Below are 24,068 nucleotides of genomic sequence, written 5' to 3' on the forward strand. Positions count from 1 at the left end.
AACCTGGATTTTGAGTTTGAAACATTATGCTCATTTGACCTGCTAACATTTTGAAGTGTAGATATCTTCATTCCTTTCTGTAAAGTGATAACTGCTGATTCAATTATTTTTTTAGAGGAAGCGATGTTAAAAAGATTGAAAGTAAAGCTGAGAATATACAAGTCATCTTTAACAAGGAAATATCCCGCAGGGAGTGTGTGCACTCAAGTGACTGTTTTCTTCCTTTGCACTTTTTTTTGGGGGGAGGGAGATTTATTAAAATACTGTCAATTAGCTGAGCTCTGCTAGACTTTCTGTAGCGGGCTTTTAACTTATTTATATGGATCTACCATATAAGGATGTACTTTTTTTTTCTCCTGAAAGGATATTTCAGTAAATGCTTTAAATGATATTGTTGTTGACTCCTAAGTCCCTAGCCTTAGTGTGGTTGATAACGAGTAATTTTAATTTAAGATGTCTCAAGAATTCTTTACTGTTAATTGAAAGGATTTTTTCCCTCCCAGTATCCCAGCCAATGGCTTGTCTTGAGTAGCTAATTAGTGCGATTATTCCACAGCTGCATTTGCTACAGCACAAAGGTTTAGTTCTGTTTTTATCAAAAGGATCAGTCTCTCTGGGAATGTTTTAACTTGACAGGCTTTGAATAGTAAGACCATCTATTTATTTATTTATTTTTAAACAGCCCTTTCCTCTTTTCTGGGTGTAGGAAAGTACACTAGAGCTCTCAACACATACTCACAAATGGGAAAATACATTTTCTTTTGATGCTCTTTTAGTAGAACGAAGGTGAATGGATTCTTTCTGAGTAAAGGCTGGGTATATTTGTGTGGATGAGTGCATGACATGAAAATAATAAAAACAGGGCATTAATATTGTTCAGTCTGTGCACCTCTGTAGGAAACTGTTGAGGAAGGAGGGTTTAATCTTCTCGGGTGCTAAAGACCTGCAAGAGAACCGGTGTGCTGGATACAAGTCACTACTCTGCCATCCTGTTGTCACCACACTGGCTGTGATAGATCCCATCTCTTTGCTTCTAGCCAAATGGTGACTTTGATCAGTCATGTCATTTCTTCATGCTTGTAAATTAGCTCATGTTCTTCACGTTCTTCAAAGTAGTGGCATATATTCTGCCATTGAAGAAATATTATGGCTTTACTGCGGTTTAGAGGGGAAAAAGAGAAGAGAAATTTACCTGTAATTCCACTCCCACTCTGACAACTATGATCATCCTTACACAGATCCTGCTAGCTGTGTTATGTGTTTGTGGACCTACGTCCACTACTTATTTTAAATTAGAATGTGAATACACTTTTGAATCCTGCTTTTAAATTTACTCTTAGAACATGTACTTCTCACATTGGTCTGTAGTTGTGCAATAAAAAGGTAGTGTATTATCAAATCCATGTATCATTACTTTTTAAAACCTATTTTATGTTTAAATCTTTTGAACACTTTTATTTTCTCCCCAACTTTATTGAGATATAACTGACAAGAATTGTATTTAAGGTATATAGTGTGATAATTTGATACATGTATACATTGAACTATATCCATCACCTCACGGGGTTACTATATGTATTTTCTTTTTTGTGTAGAAAAAGTGTTTAAGATACACTCTTTTTAGCAAATTTCAAGTATGCAATACAGTATCATCAATTATATTTACCATGCTGTGTAGTAGATCCCTAGAACTTACTCATTTTGTAATTAAAAGTTTATATTCTTTGACCCACATCTCCCCTCATAATTTACATAATTATCCTTATATTAGGGGGAAAATTTAGGTGATTCAGAATATTGTGCATCTTGTCAACAGCATTGTAATGCCAGGTTATTTCCTTAGGAAAATTTTCTGTCAATGAAATTTCTGAATCAAAGTGATAATATTGTTATTTTCTTAAATAATTGTAATACTGTGTATCAGCAATGGCTCAGTGTACATCATCATTGTACTTTTTCTTGTAGGGAACTTTTTTTTATTTTTGTTTTTGTTTTTTCTTTTTTGGGTCTTTTAGGGCTGTACCTGCGACATATGGAGGTTCCCAGGTGAGGGGTTCAGTTGGAACTGTAGTCACCGGCCTATGCCACAGCCACAGCGATGCAGAATCCGAGCTGCGTCTGCATCCTATACCGTCCTACACCACAGCTCATGGCAACGCCGGATCCTTAATCCACCAAGTGAGGCCAGGGATTGAACCCACATCCTTATGGGTGCTAGTCGGGTTCACTAACTGTTGAGCCACGATGGGAACTCCAAAATATATTTTTTTTTAATTGAATCATACTCTGAATACTTTCATGCAGCTGGCTTTCTGAGTTTATTATATTGTGTAGTTTTTATTCACAGCAGTATATATATCTCTACACCATTTTTAATGGCTGTGTAGTATTATATGAACCTCTTGCAGTTTATTGAACCCATTTTTTTGTGCTGAGTAATGAGTTAACTGCTAGTATAATTTTTATTATGTAGTCTTCTGGAACTCAGGATAAAAAGCAAATTTTTATCTGTAAGCATGTTTTTGTTACCTGCAGGATTTGGAGGTTCCCATCTTTAAAGAGTTTATAAGGATGGTCAGTGATTTAAAGACTTTATTTTGTTGGTCGTTAGAAGATTAAAACAATACTGGGATTTATATTCAAGGAAGGAAGCTTAACGGTGCAATTACTTCTCTTGAAGAGTAACTTTGAGTATTTTCTCAAATGTTACTTTTTCTGTTTCCAGGTGCTAATTAAGGTTTTATATTCTTTGCCCTAAACAAATATTTTTTAAGGTTTTATCAAAGTATATTAATTAACAAGATGGCGATAATTTCTGCTGTACAACAGAGTGAGCCAGTAAACAGATTTTTTTTAAAAAGAAAATTATATGACTGGAAACAAATTTTCTAGATAATAATAATTGCAACAGCAAACACTTATTGAAGTAATACTTCATAGCACTCATTATGTTAGAGGATTTGTGTACATTATTTCATTCATTATTTTATTTAATCCTCCCTAAATCCCTACGGGGTAGGGCTTTAAGAGTATAAACAATTCAACAGACATTTAATAAACATCTCCCACTTTGATAAAAGGGCAAATCAGTTTTAAAAAAAAGTGTTATTCCTCTTTTCCGGATATGGTAACTAAGGCAGACAGAGATTTATAATTACTTGTTGATGCCATAGAGCTGGCAAGATCAGCAATTAAAAAAATCATACTTAGGAAAATCAGGAAGTCCTTTCTTCTTGAATCCAGACAAGGGTTTAAGTATTTTAAATATAATCTTGGCTAAAATCCCAACACCATTAGAAGTAGGCCTCATGGGGAACTCACAGAGCACTTTGTATAGGATAGGATATGCGGAGAGGAGTCAGAAGAAAAGCCAGTACAAAGAAAACCAGGCAAAGGAGAACTGGGTTGCCAGACTAGCTTGTCTTCTGCCCTCTTTTCCAAAGACTGAGATTGAGTTCAGTGTTAACATTCTAGCCCAAATGCTTCTTTCATTACTAATTTTGACTTTCTGTATCATAGAACCCCCACCCCCAACAACAGTGACCTTTTCTTTAAACTATTCTGTGTTAGTAAACATTTTAGATATCTTAGGGAATTTTGATAGTATATAGGAGTAGTTATTTGGTTAGATTCAGCTATAAAAAAGGAAATCAAGCACTTTATTTTTAAATGCGGAAGTCTGGGTGCCATTAAGACGCCTTGCTTCTTGGCGCTTCATATGGTGGCACTATATTTGGTGGTGATGAGTCGTATGCGGGTATAAAATGTCAAAAAAAAAAAAAAAGCAGCATGATAAAAATGCTTAGATGCAATCAAGCCGACTTATTTTAATTCAACTACTAATGACTTAGATCCTGCCAGCTCTTGACTTTCAATTAGGTGGAATTCTATTCTGTGATCTGATTATATTTTCTGGGGCTCTTTTCAGAGTTTGGTGCAATTTAGGATACCCCCCCCCCAAATGCAAATGGAAGGTCTCATTAGGAAAACTAAATGTGTGTTATGTGTGTTGTTTGGTTTCCCCACAGCAGTTCCGAGGAGCATCCTGGGGCCTCCAAGCCTCCGATAAGCTCCTCCAGTATGACATCACGCATCTTGCTACGCCAGCAACTCATGCGTGAGCAGATGCAGGAGCAGGAACGCAGGGAGCAGCAGCAGAAGCTGCAGGCGGCCCAGTTCATGCAACAGAGAGTGCCCGTGAGTCCGACACCAGCCATAAACGTCAGCGTGCCTACCACACTCCCCTCCGCCACCCAGGTGCCCATGGAAGTCCTTAAGGTACGTGACTGTCACTCTTGTTGGTTGGGCCAAACCTTCTTCAACATTTTCTATTTCCAGGTGTTTTATTTATCTCAGCATGTATTTGGTTATAGTGACCCATCTGAATCATATTTGTAAACATCAACTGCTTTGATTTCTACATGGCATTGGATTTCCAGAGAAGGATGACAACTGACTGTAAATTTAATAGTAACCCTTACTAAGTGGAGGAAGAGTGGTGATGTCCCATGAGAAATTGCAAGGAGGAATAGGTGTCTGTCATAATGATATCTTTCCACTTTTCTTTGGGAAAGTTGTAACATGGACAAATTATCTGAAATGAGCCCCTTCTAATAACTTGTATATATGTATTTTTTTCTAAACATCTTTTATGGCCGATCTTGGGTTTCCTTCTTTCTTTAGTAAATAATCTTGGCTGTAGATTCTGACTCTTTGAGAAAGTCTCTTCAGATATAAGATAGTAGAAGAGCTTTCTACGCCTTTATAACCAAGCTGCATAATCCTTTAACTGAAGTGAGTTGTCTGTTTTGGGTCTCTTTGATTTCTTGCTAGAGTAGAAACTGCAGGAGCTTGTTAGCATCATTCTACTGGGGACATATAGCTTCCTAATTACTAGGGAAAAGGGTAACAAGTCTAAGAATAGAATTCCAGCTCACACATGTGTCTTCCACATCACATTGGGAGGTATTCCTTGTTTAAAGATAAACATGCCAGCTCTTCAATGTGACTGATGCAAGTAAAGTTAAAAGTAAGGGGACTTCCTTACTTCAAAAAAAATTTTTTTAATCCATTCTAAAGAATCCCAAATGTTCATTAAATGATGTGAACTTTATCCACTGATGATTCATTGTTGGTCTTTGCATTCATTGCTATGCTTAAAAAGGACAGCTCCCACTATTTAAAGTTTATTCTTAAAGCAAATAGAGGGGATGATGTGTTGTAATTGGGAAGCAATCTGTGATCCTTACCAGGAAGTAGGAAAGGGATTCTTTAAAAACAGATTTTAAGCCAGTTGTTTTCTTCTTTGCAAAGACTTTTCCAATGCGGGGAAGTGGCTGGAACTCTGTCATAGAGAAACCAATTAAAATTCTGTTAAGGCAAAAAAGATCCAAATGGTTTAGTATAAAAGAAGACTCTAATGTGATTGAAGTTCTGAATATTGTCACAATTAATGGATATTTTATGCATCCCTGCCCCCCCCCCACACACACACACCTCCTCCTCAGTAAAGGCAAGGTTTTCTCCTGGAAATAGATTACACATTAAACCTTTCTGTTCTGCTTGGGTGAAAATTGGCAATTACTGGGTTTTTACAGATTTAAGATTGATACAAGGTTTAAGTTGTCTGGTGTTCACAGGAATGCAATTGTTTTATCTATTAGATTATTTAAAGTTGCATGAATTAAGTAATAATAAAATTTGGAGAAATATGTCTGTTTTATTTACTGTAATAGTCTATTTTTAACCTGATGGGTGAATTTTAGAAGAGGGATGTGGATTTGTGTTAGTAGTGGTTTATATCCAATTTGAAGGTAATGCTTGATATTGTATTAGTTGAAATATAAGTATATTAATTGAAATCCATATTCCTATCAAGGCAGCTATTTCCAGTGGAGGAAAAATTACCCAAATATGTTGAAACATCATTTCCATATGATCTTAAAAGTGGACAGTTTTTAAAAGTTTGTATTACTTAAATTAGGTAGTTGTGACATGATGAAAATTAAAATCTATACCAGTGAGTTTGAATAACATACCCATTTTTCCTTATATGTTGCTATGTCTTGGGAACATCAGCCTTAGCTGCAACCTTCTTATATTCTGGCATAATTTAATTATGCCAGAAATATGTTTGAAGTTAAAGCACAATTGGAGACCTAAGCTAAATACAAATGAACAAATAGTAAGTTTGTATTTCATACTGAATTCATTTATCTCTAACGTGTGCATTTTTATACTTTGGTTATATGCAGTAGTGAAGTGTGTCCTATCACTGAAAAGAAAGAAGTGTAGGCGTAGCAGTGGGGTTAGGTTTGATAAGTATTGAGACAGATTTTAGGATCCTTAAGTGGAAGACCAAATAAAAATATATGACCTCATATAAGATGGCATCCTAAGAGAGTCACATTACATTTTAAGTAGAGTATCATATAAATGCTTCTTTCAAATACTTAAAGACTTAGTACTTTATAAAAATAGTTTACCTATTTTCAAAATTCTTATGCATGAAAATATTATGAAATATTTATTGTGGAAAGGTAAGTGAGAGAAACAAGGTCTTTTTTTCTTTTTTATAGTTTGGAACTCATAAGATTATGAAGTAAATGGTTAATAGAAAAACAGCTAATTTGCTTTATCTTGACCCATTTTTTTTCTATGAAGATATAATTACATTTTCAAGGGATGAGTGACACCAAGTGTACTGATTTGTGTGTAATGATAGAGATTATATTGAATAAATATATTTTCTAATAGTATAGCCTGAGTAAATTCTTTGTTTAATTTTTAAAGATTTAAATTGCTAAAACCTGCTTCTCAATGGAGGTAGATGGGTCCAGTCACACATGCTTGGGTGTGCTGGAGAGTCCTGGCAAAATCGCTCTGTCTCCCACTGGTTCGTAAGAACTTGATCGAACAGCATACTCACAAACTCATGTTATTGACATTTTACTGCAGCTGGGTTGAATGACTGACTGAAAAGCTAAATGAGTGTGTTCTGGCAAATCCCTTTTCTTTTTCAGAGTTATGCTTAAAACACGAAGCTTTATGAAGCGTGTTTTAAATTATTGACAGTGTCTAGCAAATTTAGGATTAGTCTTTGGAATTCATCGGGATTGGAAATTTGTATTGCTTGTTCCTCACAGGGTCACCATTCATTCTATAAATTCATGAAGCTTTGTGAGATTAGCCTCTGGTTTCTATATTGATTTAAGTAATTCATGGATTATTCCCATGACTGATCTTTGTGTTAGGTGACATGGAATGATGAGTCTTACTGCTGTGTATTCACACATTGGAGATGTCCTCTGAGTTTCTTAAGAACAGCCTTACGCAGTTGGGTATTGTAATTTAGGGATGCTTCTTTGTCATAAATTAAGCAGTACCTGGAGTGCATAACACATTTTTCACGGTAGCGAGCCCACTCTGTATTTCAAACTGAGGCGAGTTAACAAGGTATGTCATTAAGAACCATTAATAGAAGCGGTTTCTTCCACAGGTGAGCTTTATTGTCTTGCAAGCCTGAGGTTTGAAATTTGATCTAGCTCCTTTCAGACAAGAGCAGAGGAACCAGGGGCAGCTTTGTGCGTACATGTCAGGTCTCATGGCCGAAGAAGCACCATGTATCCAGCTCTACATTTTCACCTGTACATCCATCGAGTGTGCATTTTCGCTGTCCCATCTCTCTAGCTCTAACTGCTGATCAGTAGCTCTCATCTCGGTCTGGCAAGTTTCTCAGAATTCCTCTCCCCACACTCTCTCCCACATTGCAGACTTTGATAGTTTATGGCCTTTAAACATTATAGTTTGAAAAATTTTCTTGGTTTAGAACTTTATAGGGAATTGTTGAAAATGTCCCCTCCCCTCCCTCCCACCATTACGTCTTTTGCCTTGGAATTTGAAAATTGAAAGACAAGGTGTTCTGTATTCTCTTTCTGGAAGAAATTTTATATTGAATTTTTTCTCTTCACCTTAGGAGAAAGGTTATATGATTTTAAAAGAAAGAAATATTATCAGTAACTTGAGGACACTTTATTTTAAGTAGTTTGAAGGAATTTACTTATTTATTTTCATTTTTTAAGGTTTTATTGATGTGTAGTTGATTTACAATGTTGGGATAATTTCTGCTATACAACAAAGTGATTCAGTTATCCATGTACACACATGCATTCTCTTTCAGATTCTTTTCCCACATAGATGATCACAAAATATTGGGTAAAGTTTCTTTTGCTTTATAGCAGGTCCCCGATGGTCAGTCATTCCATATATCTCAGTGTACATATGCTTATCCCAAACCCCCAGTCCATCCCCATTTTTTACTTTTTCCACATCACCTCAGAATCCATGAAGTTGGGCAGGTTACTGCAGGATGAGAAATGATGTTCCTGAGATACCAAAACACATTTTCCCAGGGCCCTCTACTGAATCCTCAGTTTACATTGGCATTTATTTGGTGGTTGTCTCATAGTGGCATCCCATTTACATAGGCATTTTAGCAAGTCAGAGTGGATAGACAGTCTGCTACCTTGTCACCCTGTCCATCAACCGACATTCCATGAAATTTCACTGATGAGGAAAAGGGCGGGTGACTGAATTTATGACGTCTATATTGCATTGAATGGTCAAGGTGTGGCTTATTCTTTTGTGTGTGTGCGTGTGTGTGTGTGTGTGCCACGCCTGCAGCATATGTAAGCTCCCAGGATAGGAGTCGAACTGGAGCTGCAGCTACTGGCCTACACCACAGCCATAGCAACATGGGATCCAGGCTGTGTCTGCAACCTATATCATAGATCATGGCAGTGCTGGATCCTCAACCCACTGAGCAAGGTCAGGGATCAAACCTGCATCCTCATGGATACTAGTCAGGTCCATTACCACTGAGCCACAATAGGAACTCCTGTTCTTGAGAGATAATACAGAAACATGAAGAAGTAGAGTTACAGGTGGCTTGGTGGGTGACATTAGCAGAAAGGGAGCTCCCTCACCCCATTATGCATTGGGTTTTGTTCCTGATTTATTTAGCCAGGAAATACAGAACCTAATTAGTATCACCTTAGCCAAAAGAAGCAGGAAAAGATGCCCATGTCTCAGATTAGCTTGTCTTGGTCCCCTTAGTTAGGAATCCTGGCTAAGGCCTGTCCCTATAAGAAAGGATGTCTGAGAATTCTTCTAATGCCATAATCATGTGTTTTTGTTACCAGTCATTGTGACTCACACGAACCTTCTGTGAGCTTTGATTTTGGGACTTTTTATAAACTTCATTGTCCTTTTGTTTTTGAATCAAATGCGGGATCTACAAGATCACATCTCTTGGAGACAGAGAAACTCAGTTTCCAGGTTTTGATCAGGTAGACATAAACCCTATCTTTCTCATTGTTCAATGGAATTTGCCAATGGAACAAAAAAAATAGTTTCTTATCTTTTTAAACAATTTTTGTTTTGGTTTGGGTTCTTTTTTTCTTTTCTTTTCTTTTTTTTTTTTTTTGCTTTTCGGGGCTGTACTTGCAGCATATGGGAGTTCCCAGGCTAGGGGATGAATTGGAGCCGCAGCCGCTGGCCTGCACCACAGACACAGCAACGCCAGATCTGAGCCGTGACTGCAACCTACACCCCAGCTCATGGCAATGCCAGATCCCCAACCCACTGAGTAAAGCTAGGATTCGAACCTACAACCTCATGGATACTGGTCGGATTTGCAACCCGCTGAGCCAGAACGGAAACTCCTAAAAAAGTTGGGTTTTTTTGTTTGTTTGTTTGTTTTTTAAGTATAGTTGTTTTACAGTGTTGTCTCAATTTCTGCTGTTCAACAAAGTGACCCAGTTTGAGTTGTCTCTGTTTTGGCTTCATACTCCACTGTTCTTTGGGCAGAATTGGGACTCATTACCCTGTGTATTGGAGACACTTAGATTATTCTTGTGATATGGGTGTGTGCCAGTTTGTCTGGGCACTGACTCGTGGCACATTTGCTTCCTCTGCAAATTGGAATGAATACACCCCCATAGGCAAGGGGTTAGGTATTTCGGGGCTGACACAAGAAAGTGCTCCACAGAGTTGCCTTACGTTGGTAAAATCTCACTTAACCCAGGCTTCCTAGGCATGCACCTCAGCCTTGATTACTTTTAGACACCTTTTTCTACCTGCGCTACTTTTAGTGACTAGGAGCTAGTAATGAAGTGCTGACTGAAGGAAGTCATCTTTGCTTAGATTTTTTTTTGCCTGGTCTACTTGAAAGAGCAGCCCCATGGGGAGCAACTATCTAAAACGAAATAACTAAGCCTGTGAATTAATTCCACTGTTCTGGAAACATTGAAATATCAGCTGTAATCCCATGTTCACTTGGTAACATTGGCACACAAAATAGAAATGACTTCTCCCACAATGAGCACATAGTCATTTTTATGTGGCCAAGGAGTACCATAGAGTCTGGGTGGTATGAGTTCCTTAGATTGTGGATGGGGTCAGCTGTGCTCATTGTGGGTTTGGGAAGGTCATCTTCTCTTGAGGGACAAGGATCTGTTTTATCTTCTCCATGAGCCACTTTGCCATATCTGAAGTCACTTTGTGGGCAGCTGCTCAGTTCCTCTCTTTCTGCTGCTGAGATGCCATGATGGTGGGTGCCATCCCTTCTCACTTACATGACTCTCATAATTCCATACCTGGAGGTCAGGGTAGCATCTTAAGGAGAGCACTAAGGTCTGGGACATAGGAGTGGGGACTGGAAATTAGAGTAGGGCTCTTTTTTTTTTTTTAAAAAAAAAAAACATATTACAAAGAATGGTAATTTCTTTGTAATATGATAAAACCTGTAGCACATGCATCCTTAACAGGGCTGATATTGTCCCCCAGGGGAGCCAAAATTGGTCTTGGAGGGCAAAAAAGTCTAAGACATTATAATGGTTTGTGGTCCTTTAAAGAGCCATAGTGCATAAGTGGATGTACAGTATATATTGAAATTTCCTGGGGCTGGGGATGAAGGGAGAAGCAACCAAAAGGAAAAATGGTCTAAAAAGGCTGATTAGGGGAGGTGGTGATGAAAAAAGAAAGAAGTGAGAAGCATTTCTGCAGAGGACTCAGGATCTTTCTGAACTCCTCTTTTTGGGTGGTGTTTAGAGAACATTTAGAGAGGCTCTTACAGATGTGCCACCTGCCCTCCAGCTAGTCTGTAACTCCCAGAAAACTGTTGGACTAGCATTCATGGTGAACACGTCCAGCACTGGGCAGTTATTATTAGTGTCCCCGTTTCACAGATGCAGAAACTGAGACAAAGGAGTTACGTAGCTCATCTAAAGATGCTGAAGTGGGTTGTACAGTCAGGATTCAAACCCCCTCAGTTGGACTCCATAGCCCCAGTTTCTTAACCGTTGGTGGTAGTACCTATCCTAGAGTGAATGACTCGAGAAATGTTAGCACTGTTCAGTTTCTCAACTGACCTGGTAGCCTGGGACCTTCAGCAAATGTTTATTACAGTGCTTTAGGCCATAGCTTAAAAAATTTTAGAAGTTCCCAGTGTGGCTCAGCAGTAACAAACCCGACTAGTATCCATGAAAATACGGGTTTGGTCCCTGGCTTTGCTCAGTGGGTTAAGGATCCAGCATTGCTATGAGCTGTGGTGTAGGTTGCAGATGTGGCTCAGATCCCTTGTTGCTGTGGCTGTGGTGTAGGCCTCAGCTGCAGCTCCAATTCAGCTCCTAGCCTGAGAACTTCCATGTGCCTCATGGGTGTCCCTAAAAAAAATTTTTTTTAGTAGGCTTTAATGGTGTACATGGAATACTCCTTAAAGCAACTTTGGGGAAGATAGGCTATAGCTGTACAGACATAAGTTTTTGGCTGTATTAGGTGGCACACTGGACCCTTCACATCCTTTATCTCATTTATTCTTCTAGTAACCCTGTGGAATAAATAGAGTAAATCCCATCTTTCATATGAAGAAATGGAGGCATAGAGGGATTGTCACTGCACTCCCACAGTTAGACTCCTCAGCCTGCCTTATCCACTAAACCACACACTCTGCTTCCTCTGTGTTTTCCAGAGAGCTCAAGGACAGACTACCAATGTTTCTAAAGAATCACCAGTAATATACTCTATAATGTTAGAGCCAAGTGGGAGGTCAGAGAGAGACTGCAGAGGAGTCTCACGGGCTTAATGGAAGGATACATGATCTTAAGCATTTCGAATTAGTAAAGGGTCATCCACAATAAAAGCGTCTCTCTGAATCTCCATGATACACCACATGAAAGACCCGGATGTTCTCTTACTGTATAAAAATACCGCCTCGCCACACTGACTGCTGTGGTCATTTATGGTTTACTTCTAGTCGTCATTATTGATCAAAAAGTCCCATGGTGAAAGATTCAGTAACAACATCCAAAACTCACAACTCAAGATGACTTCTGCTCAGAAAAAATCCTGTTGGCCAAGGCTATCCCAATTCATATGCTTTATGGTTTTATACATTTTAATGATATATTTGTATTGTTGTAAATGATTTTTTTGAGTAGTCGATTTGGTAGACTCACAGGTGTCTTTTCATATGAATTTTCTCCTAAAATTATGGTTGCATTTAGAATTTTTCTTCCCCCGCCCTTGTGCAGTATGAGAGCTTTTGCTACATTTTAGCACTTAAAACTGGAACTTCAGTTCTGATTGTTTTTTCCATTTGCTTTTAAGCGAATAATGTCAGCCATAATAAATCTTACATTACTGTGCACAAAGGTCATGAGATATCTTTGCAGATCTTACCTACATAACCCAACAATTAAAAGAAGGACTTAGATTTGAAAGACCACCTTCTATAGGGATGCTCTTGAATAGTAGAGATTGTGGACATGTGTAAGCAAAGTCTAATTTTAACACTGCCCTACTAAAATAAGTGGGTGGGATCTGTGTTGTTTAAAAATATGTAAATCAGTACAGCAGCTTTGCACAAGGTTAGAGTTGCAATCAGTACTGAAATATTGGCTCATGCCCCGAATATGTCTCTGGTTATTGACTTCTTTGAGCATCAGCCTAAACTTTAAGGAAAACTTAGCTCCGAACAATACACCAGTCTCTCAGACCTTGTGTATGAAGTTAGATGTTTTTGCCTATTAATTTATAGCTTTGCAAAAATGAGATGAATAAAAATTGGAGCATAGGAAGCAGATAAAATAGGAGGCTTAAAATAGAGAACAGTCCTAGAAAAACAATTGTTGTAATAACTGTTTTAAAAATTGGAGAATTTTCTAGAAAAGGGCTAGCTGAATCAATACCAAACTGTTCTTATTCGTTACCTCTGGAATGGGTTTTAGGATTGGAGATTGTGACAGTCAAAGGCTTTATTTATTTTTTAGCCAGGAGATCAGATGGATACATTCTTAATATAATTAAAGTGAGCATCCCTTAATGCCTTTTATTAGAGGTCTTAGTAAAGTTCTTTGTACCCATTTCTCTTTTGAGCAGCTGAATTCTTCTGTCAGGTGAGTTTATCAGACTTGTACATATTATGTAACTCTAATGATTTTTTTTCCTGAAGGAAAGATAGCAAGGTGTAAGCATCCTAAAAATTAAAAATGAATGAAAAGTTTTTTTTTTAATTCAAATTTATTGTAATTTGAAAAAATAGTTAAGAGGCCCAACATGAAAAGCAAAATTCAGATTTCTAGTATCTTACCACCAGGCATAACTTTGTCATAATCTCCCTTGTTGGCCCTGAGTTTTGTATAATTAAAATTTAGGAGCTAGATATTTTGTTGAGACTTAATTAGAAGCGACAAACCAGAGACATTCCTGCTGGTTAGGGAAGGCTTAAGAAATTCTTACTGGCTAAATTACAAATATGTAACATTTTTTCTGAACACTGCATGGTAGTTCAGACTGCCTAAAGGTGACAAGATTAGCTCTGTTTTTCTAGTGAAGTAGTAAAAATTAGATTAATAAGTACCAGGCAAAGAACCTTTTCTTTTTTTCCCCCAAAAGGAATCTTACCTTGAGTACTTCTGGCTGTGGAGATCGGTGCCTTAATTAGCCACATGTTCTTTTTACCTCCTGGGAAATAAGTACAGGATAAAATTGGGGATCAAGCCTGAGACGCACATTGACTTAGCACACGCCGCTAAGTAATTCATCAAGGAATGTTGGTAATTAGTCCTGCCTCTTTCAACCCTTGGCTTATTTCATAAAACCGGTTGATTTAAAATAATGCCTGCTGATTTATTACCAACACGTTTCAAGACTGAGACTTGGCTCTTAAACAAAAGCAATATTGTGCAGTGATGGAAACACGCTCTCTTGTTTTTGTGTTTTTACAAATTCTGAAGGGCATCTCTAGTCTCCTATTAACTTTGTTGCATTTTCTTTTGCCCCATTCAGCATTTTCCTGGGCTTGCTTTTGTCTCTTGGTGAAGAGAAAGGGGGAGCAAATTAGGAAAAAAAAAAAAATCCAGCCTCTTGGAGGTTTTGGATGTGAGGTGCTTGTCAGAGTGTATCGACTCAGTGTGATTTGATGGAATTTAATTTGAATCCCTCATCTGGTAAGACAGGCTGTCGTAATGGCCTTTGGTCCTCCTGCATTGTTAAGTGTTCGGTGATATTTATGACAGCCAGGTTAATCTTAAAAGGTTGAATTTATGAGAAGTACAGAACCTTATGACTTCAGCCTTGTAGCCTTGGTATCCAAACACTGCACTGAATTACTCTTTGGACGCCACATTCCCCTTAATGCCAACTGATGTGCTTCATTATGCTTTGAGATGCGACCATAATCAGCATCCTTGCTGAAAAGTCTGGGATCATACTAGATGGCTCAAAATTGGAGCATATGAAGCAGATAAAATAGCCTTCGGTACTTAACTGGGTCTCCTTAGGCATGTTTCCTGTTCTTTCTGGGCCTCAGTGTCCTCGTCTGTGAAATGAAGGCAGTTACCATCTGCTGTGAAGAATTTTTGTGAGGGTTTAATGAGATAATTCACCTAAAGTAGCACACCATCCAATAGAAATGGAATGTGAGCTACATATATAAATTTACATTAAAAAGTTCTAGTAGCTACATAAGAACAACAAAAAGAAACAGGTGAGATCAAATTTAAAAAATTAAAAAATTTTAAAATACTTAGAAAGGAGCCATGTTCTCCTGCCCTCATACTCAATACGGATTTTAAGATGTTGGTATAAATAAACTCATGGAAGTTTGGTCAGCTTCCTCCTCTCCTGTTCCTAAGAAGTTTGTTCTTAGCCTCTGCTTAAAAGGTCTTCAGGATAGTCTCAGAGATGCAGTAACTGATAGGCATAATAATAATTATTATTACTATTATTAGCAAAACACACAAAGATAAAATAATAAAACAAATAACAGTAAAAGAGGTTTTCCAAACTGCCTTTCACCACTCTCAAGGAGAAACTTAAACTACTGTGGCTAAGCATTATACACTCCGGAGGTTCTTTATAATGACACCCGTTCTGTGTATCTAGAATTTGAAACAAGCCTAATGTTTCTTTCAAGGGCTTTTAAAGTCCTTTGTCATCCTCATCTTACCATGAATGAAATTTCAGTGGTCAGTAGGGGTTCATCTCTCCAGAGAAAGGTAGAGACAGGTCACTAAATGTCAGAAGGGATTCTGAGAGCAGCAGGTCAGATGGGGAGACTTGGGTCTAGAAAGGCAACCTCTCCAAGGTCATACGAGAGTACAAGTGTAGGCATGGAAACTCTGTGTGTAGTTTGATTTCAGGGCTATAGTATCCACTCTGAAGTACTGAGATTTGCAAGACAGGCTGAAGGGCCTTTCATGTTATCTCAAGATAGTACGTATCATGGAAATAAAATAAATGCTTTAACAGCAAAAATAAAGGTCAGCAAGCAGTTAGTATTGAGTACAGAATATTCAAGGTGACATGTTTCTGAAAGGTAAAAAATAAAAAGAAAAGATTAAAAAGTCACATAAATTACAAGCAGTAGTGTTGGGGCAGCAGGCTCTTAGACTAGAATGAAAAAAAAATATATGGGCAGATCATGTAAAGAAGAAGTCAGGTAATCCCACAGCATATGAGTAAAAACACTTGCAGACCAAATAAAAATAAGTATTCAATTGGGTTAGAAAGGAAAACTTTCTAAACACAGATGATAATTCCTGTCAGTCGATTAGCTCTACAAAGTGGGCCCTGGGGCTAGGAGATGAGAGGCTGTGATTAACTATATTTTGAATCTCTGCTTGCCTAGAAATAATAATGCTTCCAAAAATGAACTGTTGGGAAAATCGTATGTGGTCACTTATATTTAACCAGAATTCCAGATCCAGAACTGGTGACCTCTTAGTCTATAATGTAAAGTTGATTTTCAAAATCAGAGCATTCTGCCAGCTTGTGACACCTATTAATGGTTCTTAAAAATTTAGCCCCAGTGCTTACCACTTTCCCCAGAATTTTCTATAAGTGGGGATTTAATCAATCATCAAAATAACTTCTAAGAATTTTTTTGTTGTTGTTTTCTTTTTAGGGCTCTGCCTGCAGCATACAGAAGTTCCCAGGGCTAGGGATTGTATCAGAGCTGCAGCTGAGGTCTACACCATAGCTTGTGGCAATGCTGGTTCTTTAACCCACTGAGAGAGGCCAGGGATCAAACCTGCATCCTCACAGACACTATGTCGGGCTCTTAACCTGCTGAGCCAAGATGGGAACTCTGGAGAATATTAAGTAAAAGTTATTAACTAAAAGAATCTTTAGATATCCTATATATTTCTAGAGAAATTAATTCCAGATCATATATAAAATCAAATTCTTTCATCTTTTGCCAAAACATTAACCTTTTGATCATTTCTGTGTGGTTCAATCACCATGGACTTGATATGTGTTTCTGGCTGAAATGCTGATGGCAGTGACCAAGACTATTAAGTATTGTGCCAGACACAGTGCTAAGTGCTAAGTTGACACATCATGTCACTTATTTCTCATGGTAACCCTGTGAGCTAGGGACTTTTATTAACTTTGTCATGCAGACAAGGAAATTGAGGTTCAGAAAGGTTTGGGGCATTGCCCATCTGACTCCAGAGCCCACATCTTTAAACACATACTCAGCAACCAGAGGGCAGGCATAGCACATAATCAATGCCTTGGGGCAAGAGTTCTTTGATTTTAATTGAAAAATGGAAACCCTAACAGAAAAGAAGAGTAGTTCTAGGAAATAATGTTCATGATCAGTGCCAAAGTTCACAATAGGCATCTTTGGGTTATTTCTGATTTTCTCCTCTTACTAGGTGGGAAGTAAGGAGATAACCCATGCCTTTTGGTGGAAGAAAGGGGCATTTGGTGACCTCTGTGTGAATCATGCCTCTGCTAAGGCTGAACTTAGGTTGGCATGCTGGGTGTGCGAATTAAGGACTCCAGCATCAGAAAGAGCTGGTCTTTCCCGTAGAGCTTCCAAAAATGAATATTTGCTTTTTGTTTGTTTTTTAACGGCCATACAGGCAGCATATGGAAGTTCATATCAAAATCAGAGCTACAGCTGAGCCCCACACCACAGCCATGGCAAGACCAGATCCAAGCCACATCTTTGACCGACGCTACAGCTTGTGGCAACTCCAGATTCTTAACCCACTGAGCAAGGCCAGGAATCAGACCCGCACCCTCACAGAGACAATGTCTTGTTCTTAATCACTGAGCCGCAAAGGGAATTCCCTGAATAAGCTGACCACAAGCATTGGATATACTGCCTTCTGGCAGAAAATTAATATAGAAAAAGAAAAAAAACCCAAAAAACAAAAAAACCCACTTTCTGTTGATGCCAGTGCTCCAGCGTAAAAAGCCAAGGAAGAATACGACCATGTCAGTGAAGACCTCTGATGTTAGAGACTGTCCATCAGGGGCCGGCTGCCTGTGAAATGATAGATATTAGGATCCCTTGGACTCTGAAAAGGCCATTCTGTGTTACCATGAAGTAAATCCAATTTAAACAAAGTAGATTCCAAAAGTAGAATTTAAGTAACACTTGATAGTTTACAAAAAAAGTTTCCAAAAAAGAAGTAGCTCTTAACCTTTTTGAAAAGTCAAATACTTCTAGACCCTATTTGATTAGGAGTTACGTTTTTAGTTTTTGTTATTGAGAAAATATGCAAAAATAAGAAATAAAATTAAATATATGGTCTTGATAGCAACTTGATAACAAATACTTTGTTCACTGCAGCAGCACCAACATTTATTTGAAAATGATGGTATGTATTTGAGTGATAAATGTTTGTGGACAAATGGAGTCATTGAGCCTTCAGAGTTCATGCAAAGGCACAATGGTTTCTGTGGCTTTAAGTGGGAACCACTGTATAATTTTAGAGTTTCTTGTTATTGTTTTATTCCCAACTCATCTTCCCAGTACTTGACAGGATTAATCTATTTTTATCAACTTTTGCATAAGTATCTGCATATAATGGGATGTACCCATGTACAAAAGACTCTAAAGAGCTATTGGATATTTTGCAACTTCCGTTGATCAATTTTACCTGAGAGCACCACTTCCTATGCTTGTCTTCCTCTTCCCTTCTCTCTCAAAGTGCCTACCCATTGGACCACGTTTTAAGGTTTTGGTAACTCTTTATATATTTACTTTAAGTCTAAGAGGTTGACTTTATTTGCACTACCATTTCCCAGGTTTTCTTGTTTCTTACAAATTGACTTCCAGGTTTCTACAATAATAATTCTCAAACACCAGAGTGCATCTTCTAGAGGGCTGGTTTAAAAAGACTAATGGACCTCACCCCCCAGGGTTTCTGGCTGGGCAGATTTGGGGTAGATCCAGGGAATTTGTGTTTCTAATGAGCTCCCAGGTAATGCAGGGGATACAGATGCCAGGCCATATTTTGAGAACCATTGAGCTACAGAAAATTTTCCCAGAAACACCCTGTAGAGTTACGTTCTGTACGCCATTAGCTTCATGTCAGACTGAATGAGAATTTGAAAACAAAATTAAATGTCCTTCCAGACCATTCTGTTTTTTTCCCCCATCTATGCTATGAGATAGAGATCAGTGGTCCTAGGTGTCAGTAAAAATGGGCACAATGTCCTTTACTCTTAACATTAGATTGTGACTTCTAATATATTATGCCAATTAATGAACTGAAAAACTCAACTTTAATATAAACTTAGAAAGCGGAGTTCCCATCATGGTACCGTGGAAGCAAATCTGACTAGGACCCATGAGGTGGCGGGTTCAAATCCCTGGGTTAAGGATCTAGCATTGCCGTGAGCTGTAGTCTAGGTTACAGGCATGGCTCAGATCTGGTGTTGCTGTGGCTGTGGTATAGGCTGGCAGCTACAGCTCCGATTAGACCTCTAGCCTGGGAACCTCCATATGCCATGGGTGCAGGCCCTAAGAAGACAAAAGAAAAATAAATAAATAAATAACCCAACAATATAATAAAAAAATTTAAAAAAATTAGAAAGTTCCTGGGAAAATTTAAATCAACTTTATGATTATATGTATCTTTATTAACTTATTATTTTTAAGATTATAGTAAAATGAGTAGTAAACATTGAGAAAATATGTAGCTCCAAACTCAGGAAGTCTCTGGCAATAGATTTTTCTTTCTGGAACTTATGGCATAGTTAATATTTTTGCTCCCTTGGTTTTCTTGCTTCTTATAATTGAATAAAAATGGAGCTTTATAGGCTCTTAGTATTTATGTGAAGAACATATTAAATCTCTCCAATATTATTTGATAATTCCAGTATAATCAATTCCTTGTTTGTATTAGGAATGACAAAGTACCTAATAAAACATATGATCATTTTAGGTGTGTGATTTCTAGTTTAGTAAATGGTCAAAAAAAAGTATCAAAACAGAAAACTTGGGTGCCTAGTTAATAAAAAAAGGGAAAACAATTGTTTTATCTGCTATGTTGAAAATTCCTAAAAATATACTGCAAGTTAACTGAGGAAAGAAACTGCCTTAGCAATATTAGCATGAATAAAAATCACATATAAAATTCTTTGGGGGAAGGAAGGAAGAAAAGAGAAGAGAAGAAAAGAAAGAAAGAAAGAGAGAAAGAAAGAAAAAGAAAGAAAGAAAAAGAAAAGAAAAAGCAAGCAAGCAAAAAATTTTTTTTGAATTTTTTTCTAGGTGTTTTTGGTTAATTTTCCTTTAGCCTATATATTAATATGCATTTTCATTCTCTTGAGAGAGGGAGGGGAAGAGAGGAAGGGAATTGAGTCGTTTCCTCTCAAAGGCTCCCCCGCCACCCCCCCAGGACACCTTTGTAGACGTGAACCTCCCTCTGACTCCTTTCTTGCTCAGCTTTCCGCTTCCCAATCTTCCTCTCTTCCTCCCAATCTGTCTCCCTCCTTCCCTTCATTCCTGCTGTTCTTTCTCCCTCCCTTCCTTCTCTCTCTCTTTCCCTAAATGCACACACCTAGAATTATACAGCTTGCCTTTGAATACCAGCTCTGTCATTAGGTCATTAGTCTTAACCTTAGTTGTTTCATCTATAAAATGTGTGTACTCGCAGTACATCCTATTTTGTGGCAATGTGCTTCTTTTCTTTTCTTTTCTTTTTCCTTCCTTCCTTCCTTTCTTTCTTTCTTTCTTTCTTTCTTTCTTTCTTTCTTTCTTTTTTTTTTTTTTTTTTTGACTGCCCCAGGGCACATGGAGTTCCCAGGCCCAGGGGTCGGACTCCAGCCACAGTTGTGACCCACGCCACAACCATGGCAGCGTCAGATCCTTTAACTCATTGTGCCGGACTGGGGATCAAACCTGCATCCTGGTGCTGTAGAGGTGCGGCCGACCCCGTTGCTCCACCGGGGAACTCCACAATGTGCTTCTTGAATGTGAACACCTCCAATGTTATTGGTAAATAAAAACTCATGCTGCCATCAGGTGGAATTCCTTCTATTCCTTTCCCACAGCCTGTAAATGTTTGAAGCAGTCAAAGGCAAGATGTTATGATATTTAAAGAGAAAGCCTTAGCCATAGATGAAGACTTCACAGTAAGCCATATAGGCTACAAAGTCTCTTCCCCTTCTGCTGGTCTAGTAGAGTCTAGGATCTAAGAACTGCTTGCCTCTCCATGGTGCTCTGCTCTCTGCAGAAGATTTGAGTGCAGAGGAAGAACTGTTGAGACGTTTCTCTCAGTGTTAGCATAGTGTACTCACAGCAGACAAATGCTGTATCCAGGATCAGATTTAAAAATTTTTTTGGGGGGGGTGCTTTTTAGGGCTGCACCCCCCGCATATGGAAATTCCCAGGCTAGGGGTTGAAGCAGAGCTGCAACTGCCAGCCTACACCACAGCCACAGCAACGCAGGATCCAAGCCGTGTCCCCGACCTACTTAGGCAGCAACAGATAGGGCAGCGACAGATCCTTAACCCACTGAGCTTAGGGCAGCAATAGATCCTTAACCCACTGAGCAAGGCCAGGGATTGAACCCGTGTCCTCATGGATACTAGTTGGGTTTATTACCATTGAGCCATAATAGGAACTCCCAGATTTTAATTTTTAAAGAAATGATCTACATCAGAAGTGCTTACCATTCAAGATCTACCTTTAGAAGAGAGGAAGCAGGAAGCCCACGGTTTAAAACTGTCCATGAAGCTGCTGGCCAATGCCAGTAGAAATTTAACCAGCTGGTGTTGAGTTAGGGTTTACTGATTGTTGTTATTCATGCTCTGTTTACAAAAGTCCAGAGGTTTTGAGGGGTTGCCCCTCACCTTCTCTCTTCCTCTCTGCCCTGTTGTTCATAGTTTGTGACTTTGCAGAACGTGACATTTTTTCAGGACTGTATAGATGGAGGTAGAGCAGAAACACCTGAATCAACCTCAAAGCTGTGATAATTTAGTAGTTAACGTATGTGAAGTCTGCAGCCTGGCTCCTGAAGTGGCTGCCTTTGCTCAGAGTCTTGAAGGACAAATAACAAAGACGGCGCATATATTACCTGGTGCTCTTAATGCCTTCAAGTGTGGCACCGTTTTTTTCCTCCAGTGATGAAGGGGTCCGTCTACCTTTGGGGAGGTGCTGTAGGCACAGAGAGGGACTGCTCTGTCTCAGAAGGTGAGGAAGGTATCTCCAGAGTGGTTCATGATAAGTAGAAGCTTGAAGAATAAGTAGTGTCCTTTCAGAAGGACTAGGATAAGGGAGTCCAGCATGAGGAGAGGAATGAATATACCCTAGATTCTAGTGCAAAGCAGTGAAATACAAGAGAGCAGAAGGTGACATTGAGAGAACCTTGGGAGGAAAGCTGGACAGATGAGCAGAGGCCAGGGGATAAAGGGCCTGTACATGACCCTGAGGAGCCTGGATCTGATGTAGGGGGTCTGGAGTAGCCCCTAATGACATATGTTTGCATTTGTTTCTGTGTGTTCATTTATTTTCATTTTGGGCAAGGAGAGGGCTGGTCATGTGGATGCCTCTGGAGCTGTTGGAGATCACTTTTAGAGGAATATGATTGAAGGTGGGGTGGAGACCTCACTTATGAAGCATTGACTCTAGAAGCCTTAGGAGACAGAAGAAGAAAACATTAGTTTAAAAAAAAAAAAAGAAAGAAAGAAAGGGTCAAGTGAATGGAAACTTTACTAAATAAAAAGGAGAAGGAAGAAAGCATAATACTGTATACACTTTACATAGAAAAAAACTGAGCAAAGGGATGAAGAGCTCGGTCTAAACCAGGGTTTTAGCAAACAGTGCCCATGGGTCAGGTCCTGCTTGCTGCCTGTTTTATAAAGTTTTCTTAGAATACAACCATGTATTGCAGCAGAACTGATGGTCCATAAAGTTGAAAATACTTACTTTGGATCTTTATAGAAAAGGTTTGCCGATTGGTTGTCTTTGCACTTGGTTAGTAAGTGGTAGAACTATGATTCAAAGCTTTGAGAGTTGAGATTGCATCTCTTTTGTTCACCTCTTATCTTAAACATTTTACATTGTGTCCAATATGTACTAGTAAGCTTTCATAAATAAACTTACTGAGTGAATGAATGAACGAGTGAATGAATAAACAAACTAGCAAAGTCAAATCTACTTGATTTACAGTCTGTGCTAGTCACCATTTATTCTTATTAATTCTTATAAGGATACCAGGCAAGATTTCACATATAAATATTTATTGAGTGCCAACAATGTAAAGGCATTGTTTTTGGTGTTTACATTGTTTTATCTGCCCTTGGGAAGCTCAGTGGTAATGGAGGAGGCAAATGCTAATCAGATCATCACAGAAATGGTGTACATTTGTAATGTGGACAGATACCAGACAAGAGAAGGACTCAGTGCTCTGGGAGTTGGTAATGGGACGATTTGAAATGTAAAGTCTCAGAGAAGGCTTTCCTGTATTCACCTGTCCTGTGGTCTGAATATTGAATAGACTTGAATTCGGCAAAAGTGTGTGAGAAGTGTATTTCCAACAGAGGGAACTGCCTGTGCAAAGGCCCTGTGGCAGCAGAAAGCTGACAAAGAACAAAGAGAAAGCTGGCCATGCCACGGGTGGGATTGGAGAGATGGATAGAGGTCTTGTGATCAGGATAGGGGAATCCATCTGCTTCTAGAGCCAAGTCTAAACCTGAGCTTCATATCTGGAACTCGATAGTTTTTTAATCCAGAGGGAGTATGAGGTCATCAGAGAGTGTCGTGAGAGAAAACGTGTGCTTGGAGAACTCTGGAACACAGCCCTAGAGGAGGACGAAGTATGGAGAACCTATGAAGAGATGCAAAAGCAAGGAATAGAACTTGCAAAATCTAATGTGTTTTGAGGAGAATGAACAGCCGATGAATTGTAGACATGGCATGTGTGTCCAGGAAATGAAGGGTTGAAAAGTGTCCATTGGATTAGGAGGTCACTGTGACCATTGCAAGAAGAGATTCAGGAAAGTGAATGGGGAAAGATGGAGCTGCTGGTTTATAAAATGAATGAACAGAGAGGAAAGCAAAATGAGTGTACATTCATTCATTTATTGAACAAATAGTTCCTAAGCTTCCATGATTAGGGATCCAGGGTTGAGCAAAACCAGATACAATCCTTATTTTCCTCTCCAGGATCCTCCTCTCCAAACTCATTGCTTTTTGCTTCCATGCTTGGCTGACCCCTCTCCTGACACACCCACTCCTTCTTTGTGTTAAGAGACTTAGGTAG

At 38.7% G+C, this 24,068-nt stretch overlaps 1 protein-coding gene and 1 long non-coding RNA gene across 16 annotated transcripts in view; one reads left to right on the forward strand and one right to left on the reverse strand.

Annotated features, from left to right (window-relative positions):
• Positions 1–24,068, forward strand: part of MITF (melanocyte inducing transcription factor) — a 243,903-nt gene that overhangs the window by 144,769 nt on the left and 75,066 nt on the right. For 10 of the 15 annotated variants that reach the window (NM_001425284.1, XM_021068583.2, XM_021068591.2 and 7 more), the window contains 1 exon segment: positions 4,029–4,278. In NM_001425284.1, the coding sequence (NP_001412213.1) occupies positions 4,029–4,278 (250 nt within the window). 15 annotated transcript variants of the gene reach the window in all.
• LOC146397383 (uncharacterized) lies at positions 1,018–14,100 on the reverse strand. Its single transcript, XR_014825313.1, has 3 exons — positions 13,963–14,100; positions 5,250–5,344; positions 1,018–1,155 (listed from the first exon to the last, which is right to left on the reverse strand). It is a non-coding gene; the product is annotated as an uncharacterized LOC146397383 (long non-coding RNA).

Source organism: Sus scrofa, chromosome 13 (genome assembly GCF_054392235.1).
Source record: "Sus scrofa isolate SSC_HxYL_T2T_F1_AM1 chromosome 13, Sscrofa_HxYL_maternal_Yorkshire_Landrace_v2.0, whole genome shotgun sequence".
NCBI classification, from domain to species: domain Eukaryota; kingdom Metazoa; phylum Chordata; class Mammalia; order Artiodactyla; family Suidae; genus Sus; species Sus scrofa.